Raw genomic sequence first — 22464 nt, forward strand, 5'->3', positions numbered from 1 at the left:
GTCTGGCCGTTGGGCAAATTGAGGGGCGGGGCTTGACCTTCAGAGCGTCCAAAAGGGCGGGACCTGGCTGACGGAGTGTCTCGCGGGCGGGGCTTGACCGTTGGTGCGACTCGCGGGGCGGGGCTGGACCGTTGGCGCGCCCAGAGGGGCGGGGCCTGGCTGCCGATGCGTCTCGCGGGCGGGGCTTAACTGTTGGTGCGTCTCGCGGGGCGGGGCCTGACTGTTGGAGCGACCCGCTGTGCAGGGCCCACCCATGGATCGTGCCGAGGGGCGGGGCCTGGCCCTTGTGGGGTCTGGTTTTTGGGGTTGTGCTGTCCCCCAAGCTGGGGGGCGAATTCTGCAGGCTCCGCTGAGTCCTCTCCTTGAGTAATTTACTGATAATTGTTTATTAAAGGCGTTATTCCAGCCATCACCACAGTGGATCCTTTCAAGGAGCCAAGGCAGGAATTATTACTCCCATTTAACAGGTCTTAACATCAGAGGAAATTTAGATGGCCTTTTGGTATTAATGGAGGAGAGAAAGGGTAGCCCTAGAATTGAAGCATGGAATAATAGCCTCAGCAAAGACCCGGGAGGGGATGCTCTGGGAAGGCAAGGGCATGAGCAAAAAAAGTAAGTAGTAGATAAGAATGGAAAGATCTGGAGAGCCTTGAGAGCCAGCTGAATCCAACCAGCAGAAAGGAGCCTCTGCTGGTTATTTCAGGGCGAGTTAGGGCAAAACTGGTGTCTCTTGAAATTCTCCGGGAAGATCAGTTGTGTGCCAAAACCAAAGACAGAAGGAAAATCAGGAGGTGTTTGCAAGGATCCAAGAAGGAGATAATAAGGGCCTGGACTTAGGTGGGCTGGGAAGTGGAAAGGAACTTGAAAAGATTTTTAACAAGATATTTGTATTTTGAGATTATAGATTCACAAGGAGTTGGAAAAAACGGAACAGGAAGTTTCCACGAACGTTCACCCGGTTTCCCCCAATGGTAACATCTTACATAACTATAGTGTGATATCAAAACCAGGAAATTGGCCTGGATACAATCTACAGAGTTCATTCAGCTCTAACCAAAAAGGAGATATTCTGAAAGACTAACTGATAGTATTTTAATTAGACCTGCTTGGACAGAAAGGAAATGTTCCCAGAACAGGGAGCAGTGCTCCATGGGTCTCCCAGCCCTACAACCCAGAGTAAGTACCAGGGTCAGGGATTCCAGATGCAAAGTTTCCATGCCCAACAGGGAACCTCTCCTGAAGTGCAGGCTCTCAGGCCTTTAGAAGGACCCTCTAAGGAGAGAGGATGCTGCAGAGACTAGAGGACAGACAGATACACCCATAACCTCGGTTAAGGACATAGATCCAGTCAGAGAACAAACAGAGGGTGGCCTCATTTCCTTCCCTTTTGTCCTTGGAGGTGTGTGTGTGTGGGGGGGGGGATTGGCATGGACTCAGCTGTGGGCAGTGGTGGAAGCAGGGGGAGGGAAGGGGTCCAGAACATCCTGGGGCTTTTCCTCTTTAATTTGCTACTGAGAACTGTAGCACCAGCCATGAACCACTTTCTCCATCACCTAGAGACGAAGCTGTACTTTTTTTTCCTTTAGGTTATTTACTTTTTTATTTAAGCGGTCTCTACACCCAACATGGGGCTCAAACTCATGACCCCCAAGATCAAGAATCGCATGCTCCACTGACTTAGCCAGCCAGGTGCTCCAACAAAGCTGTACTTTGAGAAGAACTTCCTTTACTCACCTGGGTGGCTTAGAACTTCGGCTCGGGTCATGACCTCATGGTTCGTGAGTTCAAACCCCACATCGGGCTGGCTGCTGTCCACGTGGACCCCGCTTTGGATCCTCTGACCCCTCTCTGCCCCTCTCTGCTTGTGTGTGCTCTCTTTCTCTCTCTTTGTCCCTCAAAATTAGTAAACATTTTTTTAAAAAGTTCCTTCACCAAGCATTTTGCATGTGACATTGATTGATCCGGGAGCTTTGCATTTCATTTAATCTCACATTCCCATCCCACAGATTAGGAAACTGATGCTCTAGGAGGTGCTCATTAGGTGACTTTCCAGGGATCACACAGGGGAAGAGTGACATGGGAACCCATGCAGATCTGTGACTCCAATCTGTTGATGTGGGGGAAAAGGAAAAGAAAGAGTAGGATTCTGTGTACAGCTCGGTCAAGGCTACAAGATTCTTTCACATCAAGAATTTGGTTGATTTTTATAGTGGCCTTTAAGGCAAGTGATGCTATGAAATTAAGCAAATGGAAAGAAAAAAAACAACTAGGCTCAGATCAAGTGATTTACCCAAGGTCAACAAGGAAGCAAGAGAAAGAGCTCATTGGGGTGGGTAGTAAACTGAGATGGGCTACACGCATACTCCTCCCGCCTTGCCACTGGCCTCGCCACTCGCCACGCCACTCGCCACTCGGTGGGTGGTGATCTGGCCTGGCTCTTACCTCTGGTGTCACAGGGCTCAGCTGGAAGCCAAAGTCAACTTGTGGAAGGACAATCAATGACACAAAGCAGGATTTGGGAAGGCTGGGCAGGTCAGGGAAGGACCTGTACCGATGAGTTTGGAGGGTCAGTGAGACTTGGCTATACCTTTGGCAGGGTGGGCATTCAGACAGGGGAGGTGGAAGGGAGTGGCTCTGGCAGCCCATCTGGGTGAGTGTTGCTGATGGCACCAGAGGAATGTGAAGGGAGGGAGGCTGTGGAGAGAAATGAGGCCAGAGAGGTAGCAAGGCCCGTTCACAAAGCACCTTGACCATGGGCCCAGAAACCATAGTGGAAACACAACTTCACAATCTGCAACTGAAGACCCACCTTGTATTGATTGGAGGCCTTCCTACCTGGCCTCTGTGTTAGGCAAAACAATAAATTTCTTCCTTTGTTTAAGTAGCGGTTCTTGGAGTATGGACCCTGGACCAGCACCATTAGACACGCAGATTCTTAGACCCCACCCCAGACCTGCAGACTCAGAAACTCTGAACCACCCATTTAACTAACTTGAGTTCCAGGCATATGTTATTTGCAGCTCAAAGCCTCGATTACAGTGGTTCTCGCATATTGGAATCACCTTAAAAAAAATGCTAGTGTCTAAACTTCCACCCTGAGGGCTTCTGATTGAATTGGCCTGGACTGGACCCGGCTGTGAAGATTTTTTAAAGCCCTTCCAAGCTATGCAAATGCACGCTTAAGCTCGAGAAGTAGCTCCCAGGGATCCAGCAGGCCAGTACAAGACTGTGTAGGAGGGGATGCTCTGTTGGACCAGGGTGGCGGCTGTGGGGATGGAGGTCAACTGGCCAGCCCTTGGTAACGGATGGCTGTGTTCAGCTTGGACAAATGTCTGGGTGGTGGCACCCTTCCTGGGGATGGGGAACACGAAAAGGACCATGTTTGAGATGGAAGACTGTGGGCTGCAGTCTCAGAAATGATGAGTTCTGTTCCTTGAAGCTAAAGGGAGCTGTGAAACATTCAGAGGGAGGGGGCAGGGTGGCAGTTGGATACGCGCTTGAGTAGCTGCAGGGGCAGAGCAGGACAGATGCAGAATAGTGGGTTCTCGGCAGAGAGGGCAAAGGGAATGGTATTACCTAACGCTTGCCACCAAGTGAGAAGTGAGCCAGGAAGGGACTGGCCAGGAGGAAAAGCCTCCCACAGCAGGCACTGGGAAGGCACCGTCAGGCAGGTGGGAGAGCCTGGAGAGAATTCAAGAGTCACAGGGAAAAAGGGGTTCAAGAATGAGGTCCAGGGGCCCAGGGGCGGTGGGGGAGTATTGAGGGAAAAAGAGCACTGCAAAGTGGTTGTTGGATTTGGCAACAAGGGAGTCATGCGACCTCAGTGAGCGTGAGTCAGGGCAGGGGTGAGGCTGGGGTGGAAGCTGGCGGAAGGAGACCAAAGACAGGGGGTGAGTGGGAGGGGAGGAGAGAGGGAGAGCAAGTGTAGATAACTTTCTCAAAGAAAGTGGCATCTATTGGGGGGACACAGGGTCAGAAGGAAGTCTCACAGGGACCTTCCTGGAAGGGTGTGAGCGGTGAAAACAGAGCACACTGCTAGGATTTTACCTCTCAGCCACTTCAAACCTTTGTCTGTGGCAACAAATAGCACTCAATGCCTGGGTGCACCTGGTACCTGCACAGTAAAGAGAGGTGACTAGGGGCGCCTGGGTGGCTGAGTCGGACTGAGTGTCAGACTTTGGCTCAGGTCATGGTCTCACGGTTTGTGGGTTTGATCCCTGCATCGGGCTCTCTGCTGTCAGTGCGGGGCCTGCTTTGAATCCTCTGTCCCCATCTCTTTCTCAAAAATAAACACTAAAAAATAATTAGGGGCGCCTAGGTGGCTCAGTCAGTTAAGCATCTGACTTCCGCTCTGGTCATGATTTTGCGGTCTGTGGGTTTAAGCCCCGTGTCAGGCTCTGTGCTGAGAGCTCAGAGCCTAGAGCCTGCTTCAGATTCTGTGTCTCCCTGTCTCTCTGCCCCTCCCCGACTCACACTCTGTCTCTCTCTGTCTCTCAAAAATGAATAAATATTAAAAAAATTTTTTTAAAAAAGAGAGATGGCTAAAAGCAGAGACTAGGGTCAGACGGTGTGAGTGGGCATCTCACTAACCATACGATGTCGGGCTAGTTAACCTCTCTGTGCCTCAATGTTTCATCTGTAAAATGGGGGTGCTAATAGTAACTATTATGATAACTCTTATGTAGTGTTACATATGCCAGTCACTGCTGTAAGTGCCTTGTATATATTTACTTTGAGATCCTCACAGCTGGCCCATAGAGGTAGGTGTTAATATGTAATAAGTGAATTAATATATATAAAATGCTTAAAATAGTTGGCACGTAGTAAATCCTAGAGGAGTGTGCAGTTAGTATTGTCATCGCTATTATGATTCCACATAAATGAGGGAAAGTCAAAGGCCACAGAAGACCGTTTGCTGTTTATATCCTGCAAGCATCTGCAGAAGTTGAGATGTGAGAAGATTCAGACTCCCCCGCCTTGAGTCAGCTTCATGAGGAGAGGGATCCAGTGGTGAACAGAATCCCAGCACCAAGACCATCATCTAGGCCACAGTGGGCCCTCAGGAAGGATCTGTTAAATGGCTCCATAGAAGAATCAATGAAATATGCGGACCATTCACCCCAACTCCCCATCTAAAGTATCAGTTCCTTCTAAGACACCCCAACCAAGTGTGTGTCTGCCCTCTACTTGCACATCACTACCCCCAGGGGCAACACATTCTCCTTCCGGATGGCTCCCTGTGATTTCCACTCATGGGCTCGGCTCTGCCCTCTTCCAACTTGGAAGGTGGTAAGCCTTTCTGAACCTTCTCCTGGCCATGGAGCGAGGATTTCCAGGACGAGCGTCTGTCACCTCTGACCTGGATGACAGCAACAGCCTAAAACTGGCCTCCTTGCCCTTGCCCCATGGTGGCCTCTTCCTGACTCCGCACCCAGAGAGATCCTGTGAAGACCTTATACCTGATCTTGTCAAACCTCTACTCCAAACCCTCCAGTGGCTTCCAGCTCAGAGGAAAAGCTAAGGTCCTTTGAAGGCCACCTCCCGTTGCCAATTGGCTCTGTCTATCCGTCCCAGTGAGACACACTGACAGTCCCCAACAGTTTTTGTTTTTATTGGTTGAAAATCCTTTACAAAATCCACACACACGCATCCACACGCACACAAGATGCCTGCCCTGGTCTGGCCACCTCCTGCCCTGCTCTCTCCTGGGATCAGACCTTCCTGGCTTCACCCAGGTTTGCCATCCTACAGCACCCTACCCCCCACTGGGCTACCAGCGGAGGGGCAGAGAATGGGACGCTCCTTTTCTGTCTCTCTGATCAGAAACAGAGGCCTGTGCCCTATTTGGGGGGGGGGGGGGGGTACGGGGGGGGATGGCGGGGAAACAGGATCATCCCCCTTCCTCCTACAAGTTCCCTGAGTTGTCAGCTTAGGCCCCAAGTATCACAGTTGCTAAGGCCTTGGGAGCATCTTCTGGTTGAAGCTGCTCCATCCCCATTTTTCAGACTGGAAAGTGAAGGTCCCAAGAGAGAGTATGAGTCCTCCAGGTCACGGTGTTAGTCTCTGGTGGGGCAGGGAATGGAACGCCGTTCTTCCTGGCTTCCAGGAGGTAGAAGAGATTTGGGCCCTGCTAGACCCTCAGGAAAGGGGACAGCCAGGGCAAGGGGCAGGAGAGGAGTGCCCAGAAGTTGTCCCTGGAGCCCAGGCCCAAGGAAAGCAGCCCCTGGGCAGCTGAGTAAGTGGCAGTGTCTGGCCAGCACTATAAAGGTTTGCCAAGGGTGCCCTCTGTGACTGCCCGTGTGGCTTGCTCAGGTATACAGCCTGGATCTGTGAGGATACTGGTAGATGTGCTCAGCTGGCGGAGAGAGTTCAAGACAGCTGGGGAAAGAGAGTGAAAGAGTGAGAGAGAGAGTGAGAGAGAGAGAGAGAGAGAGAGAGAAAGGGAAAGATACCTCCTGGGTCAGGGCCCTCCCCTTGGATGTTGAGGACAAAGGGATAGCGGGGAGATACTAGGTGGCAAGACTGTCAGCCCCTCGTAGGACCTCTGTCTGCAGGTGTCCTGGTAGCCAGTGGACTATCCAGGGTACATAGTGGGATGGCCCAAACTCTAGGCTATTTTGAAGTCGGGCTGGACCTACAGTCTGAGCAGGTGGAACCCTCTGCCTGGAGGCCTGGACATTCTGGTGGGCAGGCAGGTGGCTCACGTACTTGGCCGGAGAGCAGGCAGGGAGCAGTACTGGTCCAGCCAAGCCAGTGAGGTCTGACGGAGGCTCTGCAAGCTTGCTGTGGACACCATCCCATTGAAGGACTCGAACAGAGGCCGAATGAGGATGCTGAACTGGGCCCAGGTCAAGGATCAGGCCTGTTGTCCACCCAGTACCCTCACCCAGCTCACGTGTAGCTCTGACATCTGGGCCAAACAAGGGGAAGGGCCTGGCCACTGTGGCACCTTGAACCTCGAGGCCTCCCGCTATAGCTACCATCCAATTCTGCCCGGCTCCTCTATGCCCTTCCTCCAGCTGGACTATCCCCCCTCCCTGGGCTTCCTGCCCAGGCTCAGCCAAGAACTTGACCAGGTAAGGGAGTGAGAGATTCCATGTCTTCTTTAGGACCGACCTCACTCACATCACCCAGACTTTAGGCTCTTCCAAACTGCCCTCGGAACATTCTGCGGGCGGGGCTGTGTTCCCCTCACCCAGGGGCTCCTCCCTCGGTTGCCCTCTGCTCCCAGCTAATCACTGGACACTCCTGCTGGCCAAGATGCCAAGGGCCTGGAAAGAGGGAGCGGAACCGGGGCCCCTTCCCCTGGGAGCAGCTCTGGGACCCTGCCTGGCCTGTGGCGCTGAGCCTGCAGTCAGACACAGCTTGGTCCGGCTGCGGCGCTCACCCTACCGCTGGCCAAGTAAGGATACCACCCAGAACTTCCAGTTGTGCAGTGTCCGGGTGCGGACATAGTCGTTGAACATGTCTCGCATCTGGTCGAAACGCTGGTGCGTGATGGGCACCCCGGTAGCAGGCAGCTGCTGCTGGCACAGGCTGGGGGGTACAGGGGGCTGGTCAGGGCTTGGGAGTCCTGCCCCTTTCCCCCACGGCGCATGCGTGCGCACGCGCATGCGCACCCCCTGCCTACACCTACTTAATGGCAGCGTTGAGCTCCTCGATCTGGTCCCGTAGCTGCTGGGCCTCCTCCTGCATGGCCGCCCGCTCCTGCTGCAGCATGGCGATGTACTCGGCCGTCTTCTGCAGTGTGGTTGCTTTGCTCACCTGCAGGCATCCCCAGTGTGGCTCAGGTGCTGGAGGTGGCCCCACTCTGGGGCCCACTGAGGAGGAAACTGGGTGTCTGGGGGGCCCTGGGGCTTGGTCCTGGGCAGGGGGTCTACGAAGGAGCCCTGTGGTTCCGGGGGTGTTGGCCCGGGCTGGAGGCTCACCTTGAGGCTGGGCTGGGCGCTGAGTGTGCTCACCAGCCCGTGCAGGGTGTCAAACCCCAGCTTGATATTGAAGCGCCTCTTCTGCTCTGCAGAGATGTGTGTGATGCGCCGGTTCTCAGTCTTGGGGAGGCAGACAGGGGGGTGAGCCTAGGAAGGAGCATGGAAGGGCCTGGGGGTAGCAAACAGATCTTGGGGTGAGGGAATGGTGCCACCTTGTTGTTGTCTGGACGACCCCGGCTTAGGATGGGTTGAGGGGGAGAGACGCAGACACTCAGGGTCCCCGGGCCTGGAATGGAGTTGAGTTCCCCAGACAGCCTCCGCTCACCACCTGTGGCGGGGAAAGACAGACCCCCAGACAGACCGACACAGGGGAGAGGGGTCCCATTGCCCCTTCCCTCTCATCCTGGCCTCAGATGTGGGCCCCCCTTCTTCCTTCCCCTTTCTCCATCCCCTAGGGACCCCCCTCCCGGATCCCTGCAAGCCCTCTTTACCGCTGTGTGCTGGGGGCGAGAGCCGCTCTGCTTTGGGGACAATCAGGGGCCTGGGAGGTGCCAGTGTGGTTGGGCCTGGAGGGGGCCGGGGTGGTGTGGGGGCCGGGGTCGGGGGTAGGAAGGTGCAGGGGAATTCAGGGGCCGTCTCCTGCAGGGGTGGAGAAGGGCAGAGAGTTGGGGTGAAGCCCTGGGCTCACCCTCACCTCCCAGTGCCCGCCATCTTACCAGGGACCCTGAGGGCCGGAGGAGGGTGCTGGATACGAGTGGTGGTTCCAGGGCTTGCTCAGGCTTGGCTGTGCACAGGCAGAACTGTGAGGGACACTGGGGCCAGCCCTAGCCCCGTCATCTCCCAAGACCCCATCCCTCCCCTCCAGATAGCTCACTCCCCTTTCGGGTTTGGGGCCCATGTCCCTAATTCCTCGCCACTTCCCCCACAGCTGAGCCCACCCCTTTACCACTTCACCCTCTGCTCCCACAGGCTTCCCACTTCCCCTCTGAGGACAGTGCTCTTCCCATCTCACCTGCTGTGAGCAGCTGTGTGAGGCAGGGGTTGTTGCCCCCTGCTGGGGTAGTGGGGTTGGCGGTGGCAGGGGCCAAGGTTGGGGGGCTGGGCTTCTCCCCTCTAGGGGATGGGGCGGGGGGCTTGCCTCTGGACCTCATGCCTTGGGGCACTGTGAAGTGAGGCCCAAATTGGGGCTCCAGATACCCTGAGGGTAGAAGGTCTATGGGGAAGGGAGCAGGGGCAGGGCCTGGACCAGGCTGGGGGGTAGGTGGGAAGGCAGTGGGAGCCGGCAGTGGGGACACTCCTGGGGCAGGAGGGACAGTAGAGAAGGGGAATCTAGGAGCGAAGAGAGGCTCTTCCTGCAGCAAAGCAGGGGGAGGAGCCATGGGAGGGAAGGCGGGTGGGGGACAGGGCTCTAGACCAGGCCCCTTGGGAAGGGCAGGGTATTGGAAGAGGGGTGGGGGTGCTGGCGGGGGTGGGAGCTTGGGCTTGGGGTCTTCAGGAAGGAGGAAATCAGAGTTCAGGAAGGCACTGGAGTCCAGGGTGCCAGGGCAGCTGCTCCGAGCCTGGTTGGGGGACAGAGAGAGAGCAGGGGAGAAAGCTGGCCTTTGCAGCCACCCAGGCAGGCCCTTGCCCTGGCTGAGGTCTGGACTGGGCACTGGGAGAGAGAGGAGAAATGATCGCTGTTGTCCCCCCCACCTACACACACCAAAGGAAATTGTAACCTAATGAGGGGAGGGAGTGGAACACACTTAGGCACACATTAGGTGTAAGAAAGAGCATCGATCTTCCTGCCCATCTTTTCATTCACCAAATAATGATTCCATCCTACCACCAATCCATTCGTTCTCCATTCCCCTATTTGGCCTCTCACCTGTGAGCTAACTCATCTATCTCTCCACCAACCTGGGAGGTATAAACCCATTCACCAATTCATCCAGCCCATTCATCCACCAACCCATCCAGACATAATCCATCCACCTATCCACCATCTGTTCATTGACCAGCCACTTATCCAGCCACCACCCTATTCATCCACAAGTCCATCCACCAGCACATGCATCCAACCGACCACTCGCTTACCCATGTAAGCATCCACCCCCATCTACAACCCGTGTATCCATTCACCAACACACCCATCCATCCACACATTCACTCATTCACTTAGTGGCTCAACCATTGGGCAACCATTGACCCTCTGCTTCTTGAACTGTGGTAGGTATGGAAGATGCAGCGGTGAGCAAGGCCTAGCTCTTCCAGTAAGGAGCTCACGGTCTGGTTGAGGAGAGAGACCTCTCAGCAATGAACTACAATAGTGCCGGAACAGTCTGATGACAGAGGGACCTGGCAGCAGAGCAGCAACCACCGAATTGAGCCTGTGAGTTCCGTATCCAAAATGGCGGGTTCACTGTTTCCTAAATGCTCACACTGACCTTTCTGTCTCCGCGTGCTCTCCTCCCATCTGGCTTGCCCTTTACTGGCCTCTTCTGGCCAAACCCAACACATTCACTAAGCCCAGAACCTCGCCTCCTCCAGGAAGCCTTCCCCAAGCACCCCAGTCCTTCGTGGTACCCTGCTCCATGCTCCCCTGCCCTCAGCCTCCCTCCCAGAACCACCTGGTCCATCTCTGCTTCACAACGGTTTCCTCCTCAGCTGAACTGCGCCCGCTCAGAGGGCAGAGATGGGGTCTCTCTCCCCCCTCCAGTCCCTCTCAGTTGACCAAGCGCAGGAATGGGCACCCAGGAAGTGCCCTGAATATCTCCTGGACATGGGCAGGTGAGCGAGGCACGGCTGAATGGCGTGGGGTGGGAGCTCACCTGCAGGCGGTTATTCCCTGAGAGGTGAGTCATGCCTGACGAGGCAGGGGGCACCTCTGAGCCCGGGATCGAACTGCCGAAGAAAGGGTCAGCCATGGTGCCAAAACTGGGGGTCTCCGGGAAATGTGAGGGCGTGGGTGTCTGTGGGGGGCGGTAGCTGGTGAAGAAATCTGTAATTCAACATACAGGGTGGTGGCAGTTAAGGATAGGGCCAGGCGTGGCTGGAGGCAGTGGGAGGAGAGTGGGCCTCGTGCCCTGTCCCCAAGCTGGGCTGGCCTGGCTGGTGGTGAGGTGGGGGTAGGCGGGGGAGGGGGGGCTTCCACAGGAGATTGTGAAATCGAGAGAGTTTCTGTCTCACTCAGGGGAAGCAGCAACAGAGGTTCGGTTGGGATGGGCCTGCGTGGAGGACAGCAGAGGCCGTGTGGGGCGTGAGCAGGACCCCCGGGAAACAGCCCTCCCACCGGGCCCCACACTCGGCTCATGAGGCCCCCTTCCCTGTCCCAGGCCTGGGCACTCCCCTCTTCTGCTCCTGTTACCAGCCCTGCTGGGGCCAGAGAAAGGGGAGGGGTAATAGAGAGTGCCCTGAAGGGACAGGGGTGGGGTGCAAAGGGGCAGAGGTCCTGGGTAGGGAAGAGCCCCGGGGTGATAGGAGTTCAAGGGGTGAGATAGAGGTGAGAGGGGTCAGGAGGTCAGTGGGTCTGCGAAGTTGGCTTGTGGGAAGGTCAAGTGGGGCCTCAAAAGTAGAGCCCAGGAGTGGGGTGGAAGGGCTAAGGGGGTCATAGCAGGGGTCAGAGGGTGGGCTCAGAGCGGGGGCAGGAGTTGGGGGGGGGGGCACTGGAAAGCCTGGAAGAGCTGGCGGGAAGGGTCAGCCAGATTGTCTGAGGTGCGGGTTGTGTAAGCCCCAGGCTATTCTGGTTTTGGGAAGCAGCTGCCTGCGGCCTGACCACATCCCGGGCCTGGGCGCCTCCCGCCCACCCGCTCCCTTCCGGGCACCTTTCTCTGACCCTGACCAGTCTTTGGCCTGCAGCAGCTCCCAAGACCTCCTGGTCTTGTCCCACCCAGCTCCGCTGGCCTTGGATGGGCCCTGGCTCCCCAGGCAGGGGAGCTGGTCAGGCCTCCTCCCAAGAGAAGGAGACTCAGGAGTGGGACAGATAAGACCATGCCAAATCTGGAGCCTGCTGTGTGTTGAACTTGTATGTGCATCTTTTTTTTTTTTATCGTTTCCTTTTTTTTAAAGTTTTTAAAACTTATTTTGAGAGAGACAAAGATAGCATGAGTGGGGGAGGGGCAGAGAGAGAGGGTGAGAGAGAGAATCCCAAGCAGGCTCTGTGCCGCCAGCACAGAGCCCGACGCAGGGCTCGAACTCACGAAACCGCGAGATCATGACCCGACCCGAAACCAAGAGTCGGACGCTTAACCGACTGAGCCACCCAGGTGCCCCTAAACTTGTCTGCACGTCTTACGTGACTCTGGTGCCCACCTGTCACTGGAAGGTGGCTCTACATGTAGCATCTGTCTGTCTCCCTGCGTGTGCATGTAGCTCTGTCTGAGCCTGTGTGCCTGCCTTGATGTGAGGTGCTCGGCATGTGCATGTCTGCTCTGTGCCTGGTGTGTGTGTGTCTTTCCTTGGCCACCTGATCAGAAAGGATCTTTTTGTCCTACTGTCTCCATTTAACCAAGGGACTGAGTGGCAGAGAATGAGTGGTCACCGATCCTATATCCCCCAGCCCCCACGGACTGTGGGCCTCACCACTAGGCCCCCTGAGGCCCGGGCTCTAGAACTAGCCACATACTGGGCCTGCTTCTTGCTCACTGCTGCTGCCTGCTCCCCGGTGCTCAGAAGGGTTCATGCAGTAAGGAGCCCAGCTCGCCACTGAGTCACCACCAACCCCCAGCCATAGTTTACCCTCAGTTGCCCCTCTCCGCTTCCTAGCCCTGGCCAGCCACCCACGGAGCCCTAGTCTCCCCCATCCCAAGCTTCTACCCCCACCATCGATGTGCATCCGCTCCCTGAGACCCTCTCCTGCTCCAAGCCCCCTCCCCTTCCTTGAGCACTCCTCACCAAGCCCCCTCCCTCCATAGAGTTCCGGCCTCTTCACTGGGATTCCTCTCAAGCGAGGAGCTCTTGGGGGACAATCAAAGCACCAGCCCCGGTGTCCCTGGTGGTCCCTACCCTCCCTGTAATGGAGCACGAGAGGGAGCCACACTAACCACCTCCTCTGCATGACCCACACCCCCTATCGTAGGTTGCCCATGCTCACCCCCACCCAGGCAGCCACCCTGGGTTGAGAGAAGCGGCTTCTCAGCCTCAGTTTTGGCCCTGGAGCCCGGGGTCCAGGAAGTTTCCTACCTGTGGCAGGGGTGTGTGTGCCCAGACAGGACCGCTGCCCTCCCAGGCTGGTCTGCTCTCAGGGCACTGCCATCAACACTTCTGCCCCCACAGCCCCCACCCTGTCCAGGGCTGAGGCAGGGGTGGGGGTGGTTCCTCATTCCCTAGTTCCCTCCCCACCTCTTGACTGACAGGCCCAGGACCCTGTGAAAAAGGAGTGGAGGGGTCATTGCCACTAAACCTGTATCCCAGAACCCCCCTTTCTCGCCCCGGAGCCTTGGCTAAGGCAAGCCAAGTCTCTATGGCTACCTGACCCCTAGCATGGCTCCAGAATCCCCTAAATGTTTGATTATCGGGGACAGTCTCCAAGATCTATAGCTAAGTAAAAGAAATGATGTAGGAAGAGTGTGTTGTGAAAACAAAAAGAGACATTTGTCCACAGCTGCTATACAGACATGGGTATCTCTGGGAGGACACAGAAACCATTGACCCAGTGGCCCTGGGGTCAGGAGAGGGAGGCACAGAAACATGTTACTTAAAAAGTGCTTGGGGTGCCTGGGTGGCTCACTCAGTTAAGCGTCTGACTTCTGCTCGGGTCATGGTCTCGCAGTTCATGGGTTGGAGCCCCACATCGGGCTCACTGTTGACAGCACAGAGCCCGCTTCAGATCCTCTCTCTCCCTCTCTCTCTGCCCCTTCTTCATGTGCTCATTTCTCTCTCTCTCAAAAATAAGTAAACATTAAAAAAATTTTTTTAAGTGCTTTACAAGATACAATTCCTGGGATTTTCTTTTTCTTTTCCATTTTTTTTAAGTTGATTTATTTTGAGGGAGAAAGAGAGTACAAGCAGGGTAGAGGCAGAGAGAGAGGGAGAGAGAGAATCCCAAGCAGACTCTGAACTGTCAGTACAGAGCCTGATGAGGGGCTTGAACCCACAAACCACAGGATCATGACCTGAGCCGAAACCAAGAGTCCATGCTCAACCGACTGAGCCACCAAGGTGCCCCAATAAATAGTTTTTAAAGGGAATTAAATAAATAATAAACAGACCCAAACAAATGAAAGTCCCTTTCTCTCCTGAGAGTCCCAGCATCCATTGCTTCCTGGGAGCCCAAAGAGCCCAGAGCCTGAAGCTTCAATGCCCCTGAGCCTTGACCGCTGCTCAGTATCCAGTCTGGCCCTGCTCTCACCTGAGGCCAAGTCATTTGCATCCCAAGTCCTGACAAAGGGAGACCAGGAAGATCCCTCAGAAATCACTCAGATCATCCACCCTCCCACAGGGGCCTGAGGTCTGCTGGTCATGCTGGGACTTTCCTCACACTGACCCAGCCACGGGCCCCGCCTCCCCCTGCCCCCAGGACCGGGCGCTGCTTCACCTGAGATCTCCATGAAGTCATCCAGGCTGGGCTGCAAGGGTGTCAGGTCCGGCTGGATCATGTCAGCATTGCCCACATAAGCTGGAGGGGGCAGTGGTGATGTCAGGAGCGGCAGGCCGGGTGGACTGGGGGCCACCCACCCCTGGCCATCCTCCCTTGGCTGCCGGATTTTCACAGGCCTCCCTTTGCAGGTGCAGGCCCTTACCATCCTCAGGGCGCAGCTGCAGGGGCGTGGAGCTGGGCTGAGTCATGGTGAAGAGCGTGTCGGAGATGTCGGACAAAAAGCAGTCCAGGTCCAGAAGCTGCCGCCCGCCAGGCTCCTCCTCTGGGCCCCCGAGCAGCACGGGCACCACGCTGGAGAAGAGCTGCTCGCACCATCGCTCCGGTGGTTGCCAACCCCCTTCCGCCTAGGGAGACAGAACCTTCAGCAGCCACGAGAGAGGGACACCGGGGTCTCCCGCTGCCCTTGGCCCTTTCATATGGCCCCCGCCTGGGGGATGAAGTGGTCAGTACATGGCCCTCCTCACCTCTCTCTCTGGAGGATCCAGTTTGCCTACTGGAAGGCTTATGGTCACCCCATTGGCCTTTAACAACTGTCTCCACGAGCTAGACCTGGATGGCCTGCTGAACAGATAAGGGGCCTCTTCCTGTCCCCTATACTTTTTCTGCCTGGAACCTCAGTTCTTAGGGACTTCGTTCCCCGATGCCTCCCACCACTTCGCTCAAGGACTTCCCACCCCTCAGGAGGAGAAGGGCTCAATCAACCAGAGGACGGCGGCCACGCCCACTGCTCCCATCGGGTCCCGCCCTCATCTCCTAGAAGCTGTCAATTCTCTGGGTCCAGGGAGCACCCACCTGCTTTGGGGTCAGGAGATCCCCTTCCCTGCTGCACTTACGGAGCTGCAGGAACACACAGAGGTGGACAATGGATCCCTTGTCCCTCTTCCGTCACTTCCCGCCAAGGCCTCCCCTACTCACAAGCTCCCCCAGATGAGAGGGGTGCCGATTTCCCCTCTGGAGCTCCTCCGCGCTGGGAGGTAAGGAGGCTGCGAGGGGACCCTCGGCCACACGGTGGCGCTGTCAGCCTGGGTCTTAATGGGAGGCAGGGTCGAGGGGCGTCTCGCCCCGGGCTCTTTCAAGAGAGGCAGTGGTCAGCAATCCCCCCGGGGCCCCCCACTGACCCGCTTCTTGTAGTAGATGCGCCACTTGTGGTACTCGCGCATCACCACCTCGATGCGCCGCTTCCAGTAATTGCCCTCTAGGACCACGGCCTGGAGAGGGCCCGGGAGGGGGCTCAGTGAGACGGGCAGCACGGACCCCACCCCTCACCCGATCCCCATCGGGGCCAGCCCCTCCTGCCCGGCACTAGGAGGCACCGGGCTTGGTAGGGAAGCAGGCAGGCGGGAGGTCCTGCGTCTCAGCTACCTCTGGTTTTCGGTGCTCATCAGCCTCAGGCCCCTGCAGGGGGGTCACAAAGCCACACACGGGGCTCTTCCTCCGCTCCACATCTGAGAGAAAGGGGCCAGGTCAGGAGGGTACCCAGCTCCATCACTTCCCACTCCAAGGGGACTGGGACTCAAGTGCCACGCTAGGAAATCCTGCTTAGACTAAGTACCACCTCCTCCAGAAGTCTTTCTGCCTGCTCCAGCCCTCCCAGAGCTCCCTCTTCTATGGGACGCCTGTGAAAGGAAACTCCCACACCTCCTCTGCCCCCCTTGGCAGCCCAGCAGGTGTGCAGGCAATGGTTGCTGAATGGGATTGTGTGATCACAGGAAATGAGCTGCTCCAACATCAGGCCCTCAGACCAGCAGGCCAGGGCCTGGAGCCCTTGGTCCCCTGCCTCAGGCACTGCCCAAGCTGATGCCAGATAACCACCCCTTGTCCCTTCAGGCCACCTAGCTGAGCCCTTTTGCCACCTCCTCCACTCCCTTCCCTATCTCCAATCCTGGTCTCTCCCCAGGTTCCTCCTTTTGGGCCCATAAACACATTCCAAGCTCCCCTTTTCCTGCCAAACTTTCCCTTCCTTTGCTTCCCCAACAAGCTAATCTTCTTCCCTTTCACCCCTTTGTTTTGCTCCTTGTTCTGGAAGGTTTGCCACCACTACCTGCACTCCATGCCTCCTGGTCTCCTCTTCACTTCCTGTAACTCAGTACCTGCCCCCAGTGCTCTGTCAAGGCCCTTGTCTGCCCCCCCCCCCCAAGGGCCCATCCCTCTGGGCCTCAGCGGTGGAGCACCCCCTCCTCCCTCGACAAGGGAACCTTCCCTTGGTTCTCCTGTTTCCCTGACCATTTTCACTGGTCCTTGTTTGAGACCCACCCCCCAACCTCTCTCATCCTGCCTCTTTCCAGGCTTATTTTCCAGCTGCCCACAGAATCTCCATCAGGATGTACCAAATTAAAATTAAAAAAAAAAAAAAAAAAAAGGATGTCCCAAAACTTGAAACATCCCTCCCAAGCCTGTGCCTCTGGGCGGCCACTGCTGCCTCCAGTCACAGGAACTTCCCACTGGCCCCAGCATTCCTATCTAAGTCACTCCGGAGGATGTGTGGCATTTCTTCCACTGTCCCCTCCCCTCCATATTCAATGCCACCCTGGCCTGATGTCATTTCTCACCCGGACCTCCCTGACTCCAGCCTCACCCTCTCCAGCCCATCTTCCTGTCATGGCCTGGAAGTGCAGAAACCCTCCATGGTTACCTAGACCTCCAGGATAAAGTCCACACCTCTTACCTTGGCTTCCAAACCCTCCATGACTGGCCTGTCAGCTTCATCCCCCTTTTCACCTCCTTCATAGGCCCCACCTTGAAGCCAAAGGGCTTTTCCCCACCACAGCTCACCTTCCGGTGTTATTCTACACCGCCCTTCCCTTCCCTCCTCTGCCTCACCCACACCTGCCCACCCATCAGGATTGCCCAGGGCCACCCCTCTTCCAGGAAGCTTCCCTCCTCTGAAACCCCATGGTCTTATCTGCCTCGCTCTCCACTTGGCCTTGGCCATTTCTCTGCATGCTGACCTCCCTGCCGGGAGTAAAAGCAGGAGCTGTTGCCCTTTAGACTGAAATCCCTGAATCTGGAGCAGAGTTTGGCACACAGTAGGGCTTCCAAACCTTGGGCTCCCCAAGCAGTGACTTTCTCCGCCTTAGCCCTCAGCAGACTTCCTCTCAGACAATTGACAGTCAAGGGGGACCACCTGAATGTGACACTTATTGGGGCCTTCAGCATCATTTACGAAGTTCTGTCGTAAAGGACATTCTCCCAAATGATCCCCATGAGAATGGGAGAGGGAGTTTGTCCTGGTACCTGAGCGTGGCTGGGAAGACAAAGGGATGGGCCCTCGGGTGTAGGGACTCCCTGGGGTTAGAGCAAGGAGGGTCTCAGAGAGTGGCTGTCCTGGCTTCCCAGATGAGGAGATGGGCACTAGGAAAGAATAAGTTTGTCCAGGGTCCCCAGAGGGTCAGGTCTGAGCAGGCCTGGCTGGGCTTTTCCTCCCCCACCTTGGGGACCCTGTGCTCCAGACAGAAGGGCAGTGACCATGTGGCTCCTGGATCTGGGGTAGGCTTTATTCAACACCAATAAGTTCACCCATTCAGGCAACCACCTGGCCCCTTGCACCTAAGCTGTGACAGATACTGGGACAAGGAATCGGTGGATAAATCGGGGCGCTCAAGCTTAGTTGGAGAGATAAGGAAAGCACACACAGAACACAAGCTAAAGCAAGGTGGGGAGCCTGCCATGAGAGGTGCATCGTGACCTGGGTGCTCAGAGGACACCAGGATTTGGGGGTGTGAGAAAGGAGGGGATCTTGGAGGCCAGGAGCCTGCAGAGGGGTGGCAGGTTCGAGGGGATGAGCCAGGCAGTCCTCTAGCTGGCCCCACCCCTCTCCCTTTCCTGAAGCCCACCTTCAAACCCTCAGTGCTCAGGGAGAAGGCGCGTGCTGACATTTGTTACATGCCTGCCGCGTGCTGTGTTACTATCATCACAAAAATATCATCACCTTCGGGGAGCCCTTGTGTGTGTCAGGCCCTGTGCTGAGATATGAATGATCTCCCTGAAGACTCACAGCAAACCTCAGAGCGGGACCTACTGTTATTCCCACTCTGCAGATGAGTGAGCTCCAGCTAAGGAGGCTACGGACTCTCCCAAGGTCACACAGCTGGGGCATCCTAGAACTTGACTCAGCCCGCCTCTGTCTGACACAGAACGTGGGGTGCTTCCAGCAACTCGTGCAATAGCTGGAGACCAGGGTCTGCCTGTCTGGGTGAGGGCCCTGGGTGGCATCAGAAATGTCTTCTGCAGAGAGAAGGATCTGCATCCCATCCAGCTTCGTGGGGAAGGGTGGAGAGCACAGCGGTGTGTGGAGGGGTGGGCAGTGACTCCCTCTGGCCTATCAGCTTCCTGGTCTGAGTAGGGCCCATCCTATGTGTTGTCAGGTGAGGACTGGAAGCCAGCCAGCTCGGAGCAGTAGAAGGAGCACTGGGTTCAGAGTAGGAGAGCCCTGGACTTCCAGCTAATCACAGTTCTGCTTCTTTTATGCTCCATGACCCTGAACAGGTTACTGGCCTTCTGGGCCTTACTTGCTCATCCATAAAATGGGAGTGATAATATCTATCTGCCAAGGTTGCTAGGAAGCCTCAAGTAAGATGATTTAGGGAGCACTGGGCACATAGATAAATAGAAACCAGAAAACCCTCCCTCTCTCTGCTTGGATGGAATCCAATGGAGCCAGGACAGAGAATACTGAATATGGTCCCTCCTGGGCTGTGTGTTCCCAGCTCAGGGAAGCTTTTGATCAAGTGGGACTTGGTTGACCTGGACAAGGTCCCAACCCAGGGCCGACTGGTCTGAGGCCGCTCAGCCTCTGCTGCTGGGCCGTGGTGGGCGGGTGGGTCTCATATCCCCAAATGAATGACCGTGACCTCCTCAAGGGCATCTCAGATTCAACCACCATTTATTTAGCATCAGTTCTGTGCCAGGCCCATTCATACTTGTTATCACCATGCCAACCAGGAAAAGTAGGACTATTGGTCTTATTTTATAGATAAGGAAACAGATTCAGAGAGGTTAGTCACACGGCCTGCAGTCACACAGCCGGCAAGGGCAGAGACTGGGGAGGAAAGCAGCTCTGGGTAACTCCCAAGTCCGAAGCCCCCCTCCACTGTACCACATGGCCTCTCTGGCCCCTTGTCCCCAGTCTCCATGGGGGCACCTGATGGGGGTTCAGTGAGGACTTTAGTGAAAGGCTGGTGGAGACCCAGGCAGGATCCTTAGCTTCCCCATTGGCAATGTGATGCCATTGGCCTAGCCAGCATCTAGCACCTCTTTCCACCCTGGCATCTGGAGCACTGACTATGCTGACGGAATGCAGAAAGGGTCTTGAACTGCCCTCCAAATCTCTGCCCACCTTAGGATTCCAAGGGGTGACCCCCGCTGTGCCTAGCATCCCAGGGCAGAGTACCCTTTGGGACACGTTCCCCGAGACTCTGGGGGTCAGATGCTGGTGCTGGCTCTAAGGGGGTTTCCTGGGCACCTCCCACATGCAGCCCCCCTTGCTGGCGAGGCCCATGGTGCCCACTCACATTGGATATACCAGGCCCTCCAGATGGCGTTGTTGAGACGGATCTTGTCCCGGCAGAGCAGCTTGAGGCCTTTGAAGTTCTTCCACTTGGGAGACACCAGCTTGCCACTGTCAGAGGGAGAGGGCTGGGTCAGGCGGTTGGACAAGGGGCAGCTCAGGGAGGCCTCCTGCAGGGCTGGCTCCCCACTCTTCCCATGCGCTGATTACTCATCCATGCTGGGCAAGCTGAGGACTCCCCTGCAACCCCACAAATCCTGCCCCTCACTCTGCCTGAAATCCCTACCCTGAGAGTCAGGCCTTTAAAAAACCCTCCCAGGTCCCTGCTCCAGGCTGAGCTGCTCGTTAACCTACCACCAGAACTAAAACCAGGCTGAAACCTTTTTGTCAGCTCCTTCCTCAGGACAATAATACCATGGCCTCATGGGCATCCTTTTCTTAGGCTGGCTAGGGAGGGTTCTCAGAGCCATTTCTTACAGAGGGAAACTGAGTGCCTGGGAGGGAAAGGGACATGCCTAAGGTCACATGGTGGAGACTGATTCAGGCCCTGTGGCCTTTTCTCCACCAGTTTCACTGGCCCTCTTCGGCCTCCTCCGGGGATGGGTAAGGTGTGCCTGGGTGAGGAGAGAATCTCTTCACTACCAGTGGCTTCCAAGCAGCCAGCCGTTGCCTTTTCCCGGCCCTTCTGGTGTCTGCCCACTCCAGAATCCCAGGATGGCAATCTGGACTGAGCTGGATGGGGTGCACCCCTTCTTAGGGGCGTGTGTAAAACAACAGCCATCAGGCCCCAAAGGAAGGCAGCTGGGATGGTGGAGTGGTGGGCAGTGGAGAGGCAGCACCCTTACCCCAGCCCTCACCCTGACCCTAATCCTAGCAATCAATGAAATCCACTCTCGCAATGACTCTGCAGGTCAAGATGTGCTAGGCACAGGCCAGTCTGCTACCGCTAAGGATCTGACCTAGGAGGTCAAGATGCTCAGAGTCTAGACCCCCACTGATCCCTCCCTCCTCCCTCCCTCCTCGTGGTCCACAAGCCAGGGCTGTATACGAGTCCCCTCTGGCCCATCTCCTCCAACCCTTGCTCACATGGAAGGCTGAGGCCTGGGGGACACCAGGCCTACCTTCTCCCAAGGCTTCTCCCTCATCGTGGGGGTGATGGGTGGGTGGGTGGCAATCTGACTCCTACAGCCCCTGAAACGCATGGGTCACCAGGTCTCTTCTCCTCTCTGGTCTCCAAGCTCCTGTGTTTGTTTTGGGGTATGGAGTGGGAAGAGCTGCCACCCCAGGGTACCACAGGCCTCATTACCCAAATAGAGTACATAGCCCATGCCTGCTGGCTGGTCCTCTCCCTCCTAAGTTAGATAAACACCATCTGTCTCGAAGGGAGACTTGGGTGGGGTGCACTGATACCTCCTGGGCCAGCTTCTTTGGCACCTGGGGGGACTCCTGAGTTTGTTGCTTCTGCCTGTATCCCAGCAACCTCCCCACCCACTCTGATCACTCAGTGTCCCACGCCCAGCCTGCCTCCCCTCCCTCCCTGTCCTTGCCGAGGTTCTGGGGTTTGTGGCCAGGAAGGGCTCAGGGAGATGAGACAGTGACAACATACAAGCCCAGAAGGAAAGGATTTGGTCTGTGCTGGGCTTGTTGGCTGGGAGGGGAGGAGAGGGGCTCAGCCCAGAGGAAAAAGCCCATGACCAGGGCTCAAAGGCTTCTTCTGACCAATAGAAAATCTGGGAATCTCAGGGATGGGTGGGAGAAAACCTAGAACTCTTAGTTCAGCACCACTCCCCCTTCATGAGTCCAAGCTCCCTTATAGGAACTCCCTGAGAGTCTCTCTGACAGGGTCCTGCCTCGGGTCTACATGCCTGGGGCCATTTTTCCACAGCTAGCCAGCTCTGGCCACAAACAAGTGTTTTCTTGGAACTTCCAGACCCTGTCTCCCTGGGGCTTCCACCCACAGAACTACGGAATATGCACCTCCTCCTAGGAGAGAAGTCCTCCCTCTGCCCACAATGCCCTGCTGAGGATGAAAGCTGGCCAGGCACCCACAGGCTGTCCTCTGGGCCAAGCACCTGGGGACCCCTTGCCTTGCTGTCCCTTGCCATCCAGTCACTCTCTCAGGGCATCCTGGCTTCTCTAGTCCACTCCTCTCCGGGGGACCCCTATAATTAGGGGTATTCAAGGGCTAAAACACTGTCCCAGTTTGAGCCTCAGATTTTTTTCTCTACCAAACAGGGGAAGCCAAAGGCTCCTGTAGTACTGAGTCACCTCCATCCATGGCTCTTAGGCCCCCACAGAGACCAAATATGCTGGGTATTTAGGGGAAAAGAACAGCCCTCTCCTCCCCAGCTGCCCTGGGTCACATCAGATTCTAGTCCAGCCTCTTAGTGGGAGCAGTTTTTGGAGTGTGCTCTGCTCCTGACCTTGCCCCCTCCCCTGAACCTCCTTTTTTG

The 22464-nt window shown here is 56.2% G+C and overlaps 1 protein-coding gene across 6 annotated transcripts in view; it reads right to left on the reverse strand.

Moving 5' to 3' along the window:
* Nucleotides 1-5595: 5595 nt before the first annotated feature.
* Nucleotides 5596-22464, reverse strand: part of MLXIPL (MLX interacting protein like) — a 32349-nt gene continuing 15480 nt past the window's right edge. For 2 of the 6 annotated variants that reach the window (XM_040456133.1, XM_040456129.1), the window contains 16 exons: nt 20016-20122; nt 15868-15950; nt 15624-15713; nt 15298-15342; nt 14648-14849; nt 14443-14523; nt 10739-10908; nt 8941-9487; nt 8645-8712; nt 8420-8567; nt 8141-8256; nt 7929-8048; nt 7637-7764; nt 7413-7536; nt 6709-6838; nt 5596-6378 (listed from right to left, as the gene is read on the reverse strand). In XM_040456133.1, coding sequence (XP_040312067.1) covers nt 6260-6378; nt 6709-6838; nt 7413-7536; nt 7637-7764; nt 7929-8048; nt 8141-8256; nt 8420-8567; nt 8645-8712; nt 8941-9487; nt 10739-10908; nt 14443-14523; nt 14648-14849; nt 15298-15342; nt 15624-15713; nt 15868-15950; nt 20016-20122 — 2278 coding nt within the window. In that variant the 3' untranslated portion in view covers nt 5596-6259. Of the gene's footprint in view, nt 6379-6708; nt 6839-7412; nt 7537-7636; nt 7821-7928; nt 8049-8140; nt 8257-8419; nt 8568-8644; nt 8713-8940; nt 9488-10738; nt 10909-14442; nt 14524-14647; nt 14850-15297; nt 15343-15623; nt 15714-15867; nt 15951-20015; nt 20123-22464 lie in introns of those variants that run through there. The other 4 variants (XM_040456130.1, XM_040456132.1, XM_040456131.1 and 1 more) reach the window with 4 other exon arrangements.

This window comes from Herpailurus yagouaroundi, unplaced genomic scaffold (genome assembly GCF_014898765.1).
Source record: "Herpailurus yagouaroundi ecotype Mexico unplaced genomic scaffold, PumYag 216, whole genome shotgun sequence".
In the NCBI taxonomy this organism is placed as follows: domain Eukaryota; kingdom Metazoa; phylum Chordata; class Mammalia; order Carnivora; family Felidae; genus Herpailurus; species Herpailurus yagouaroundi.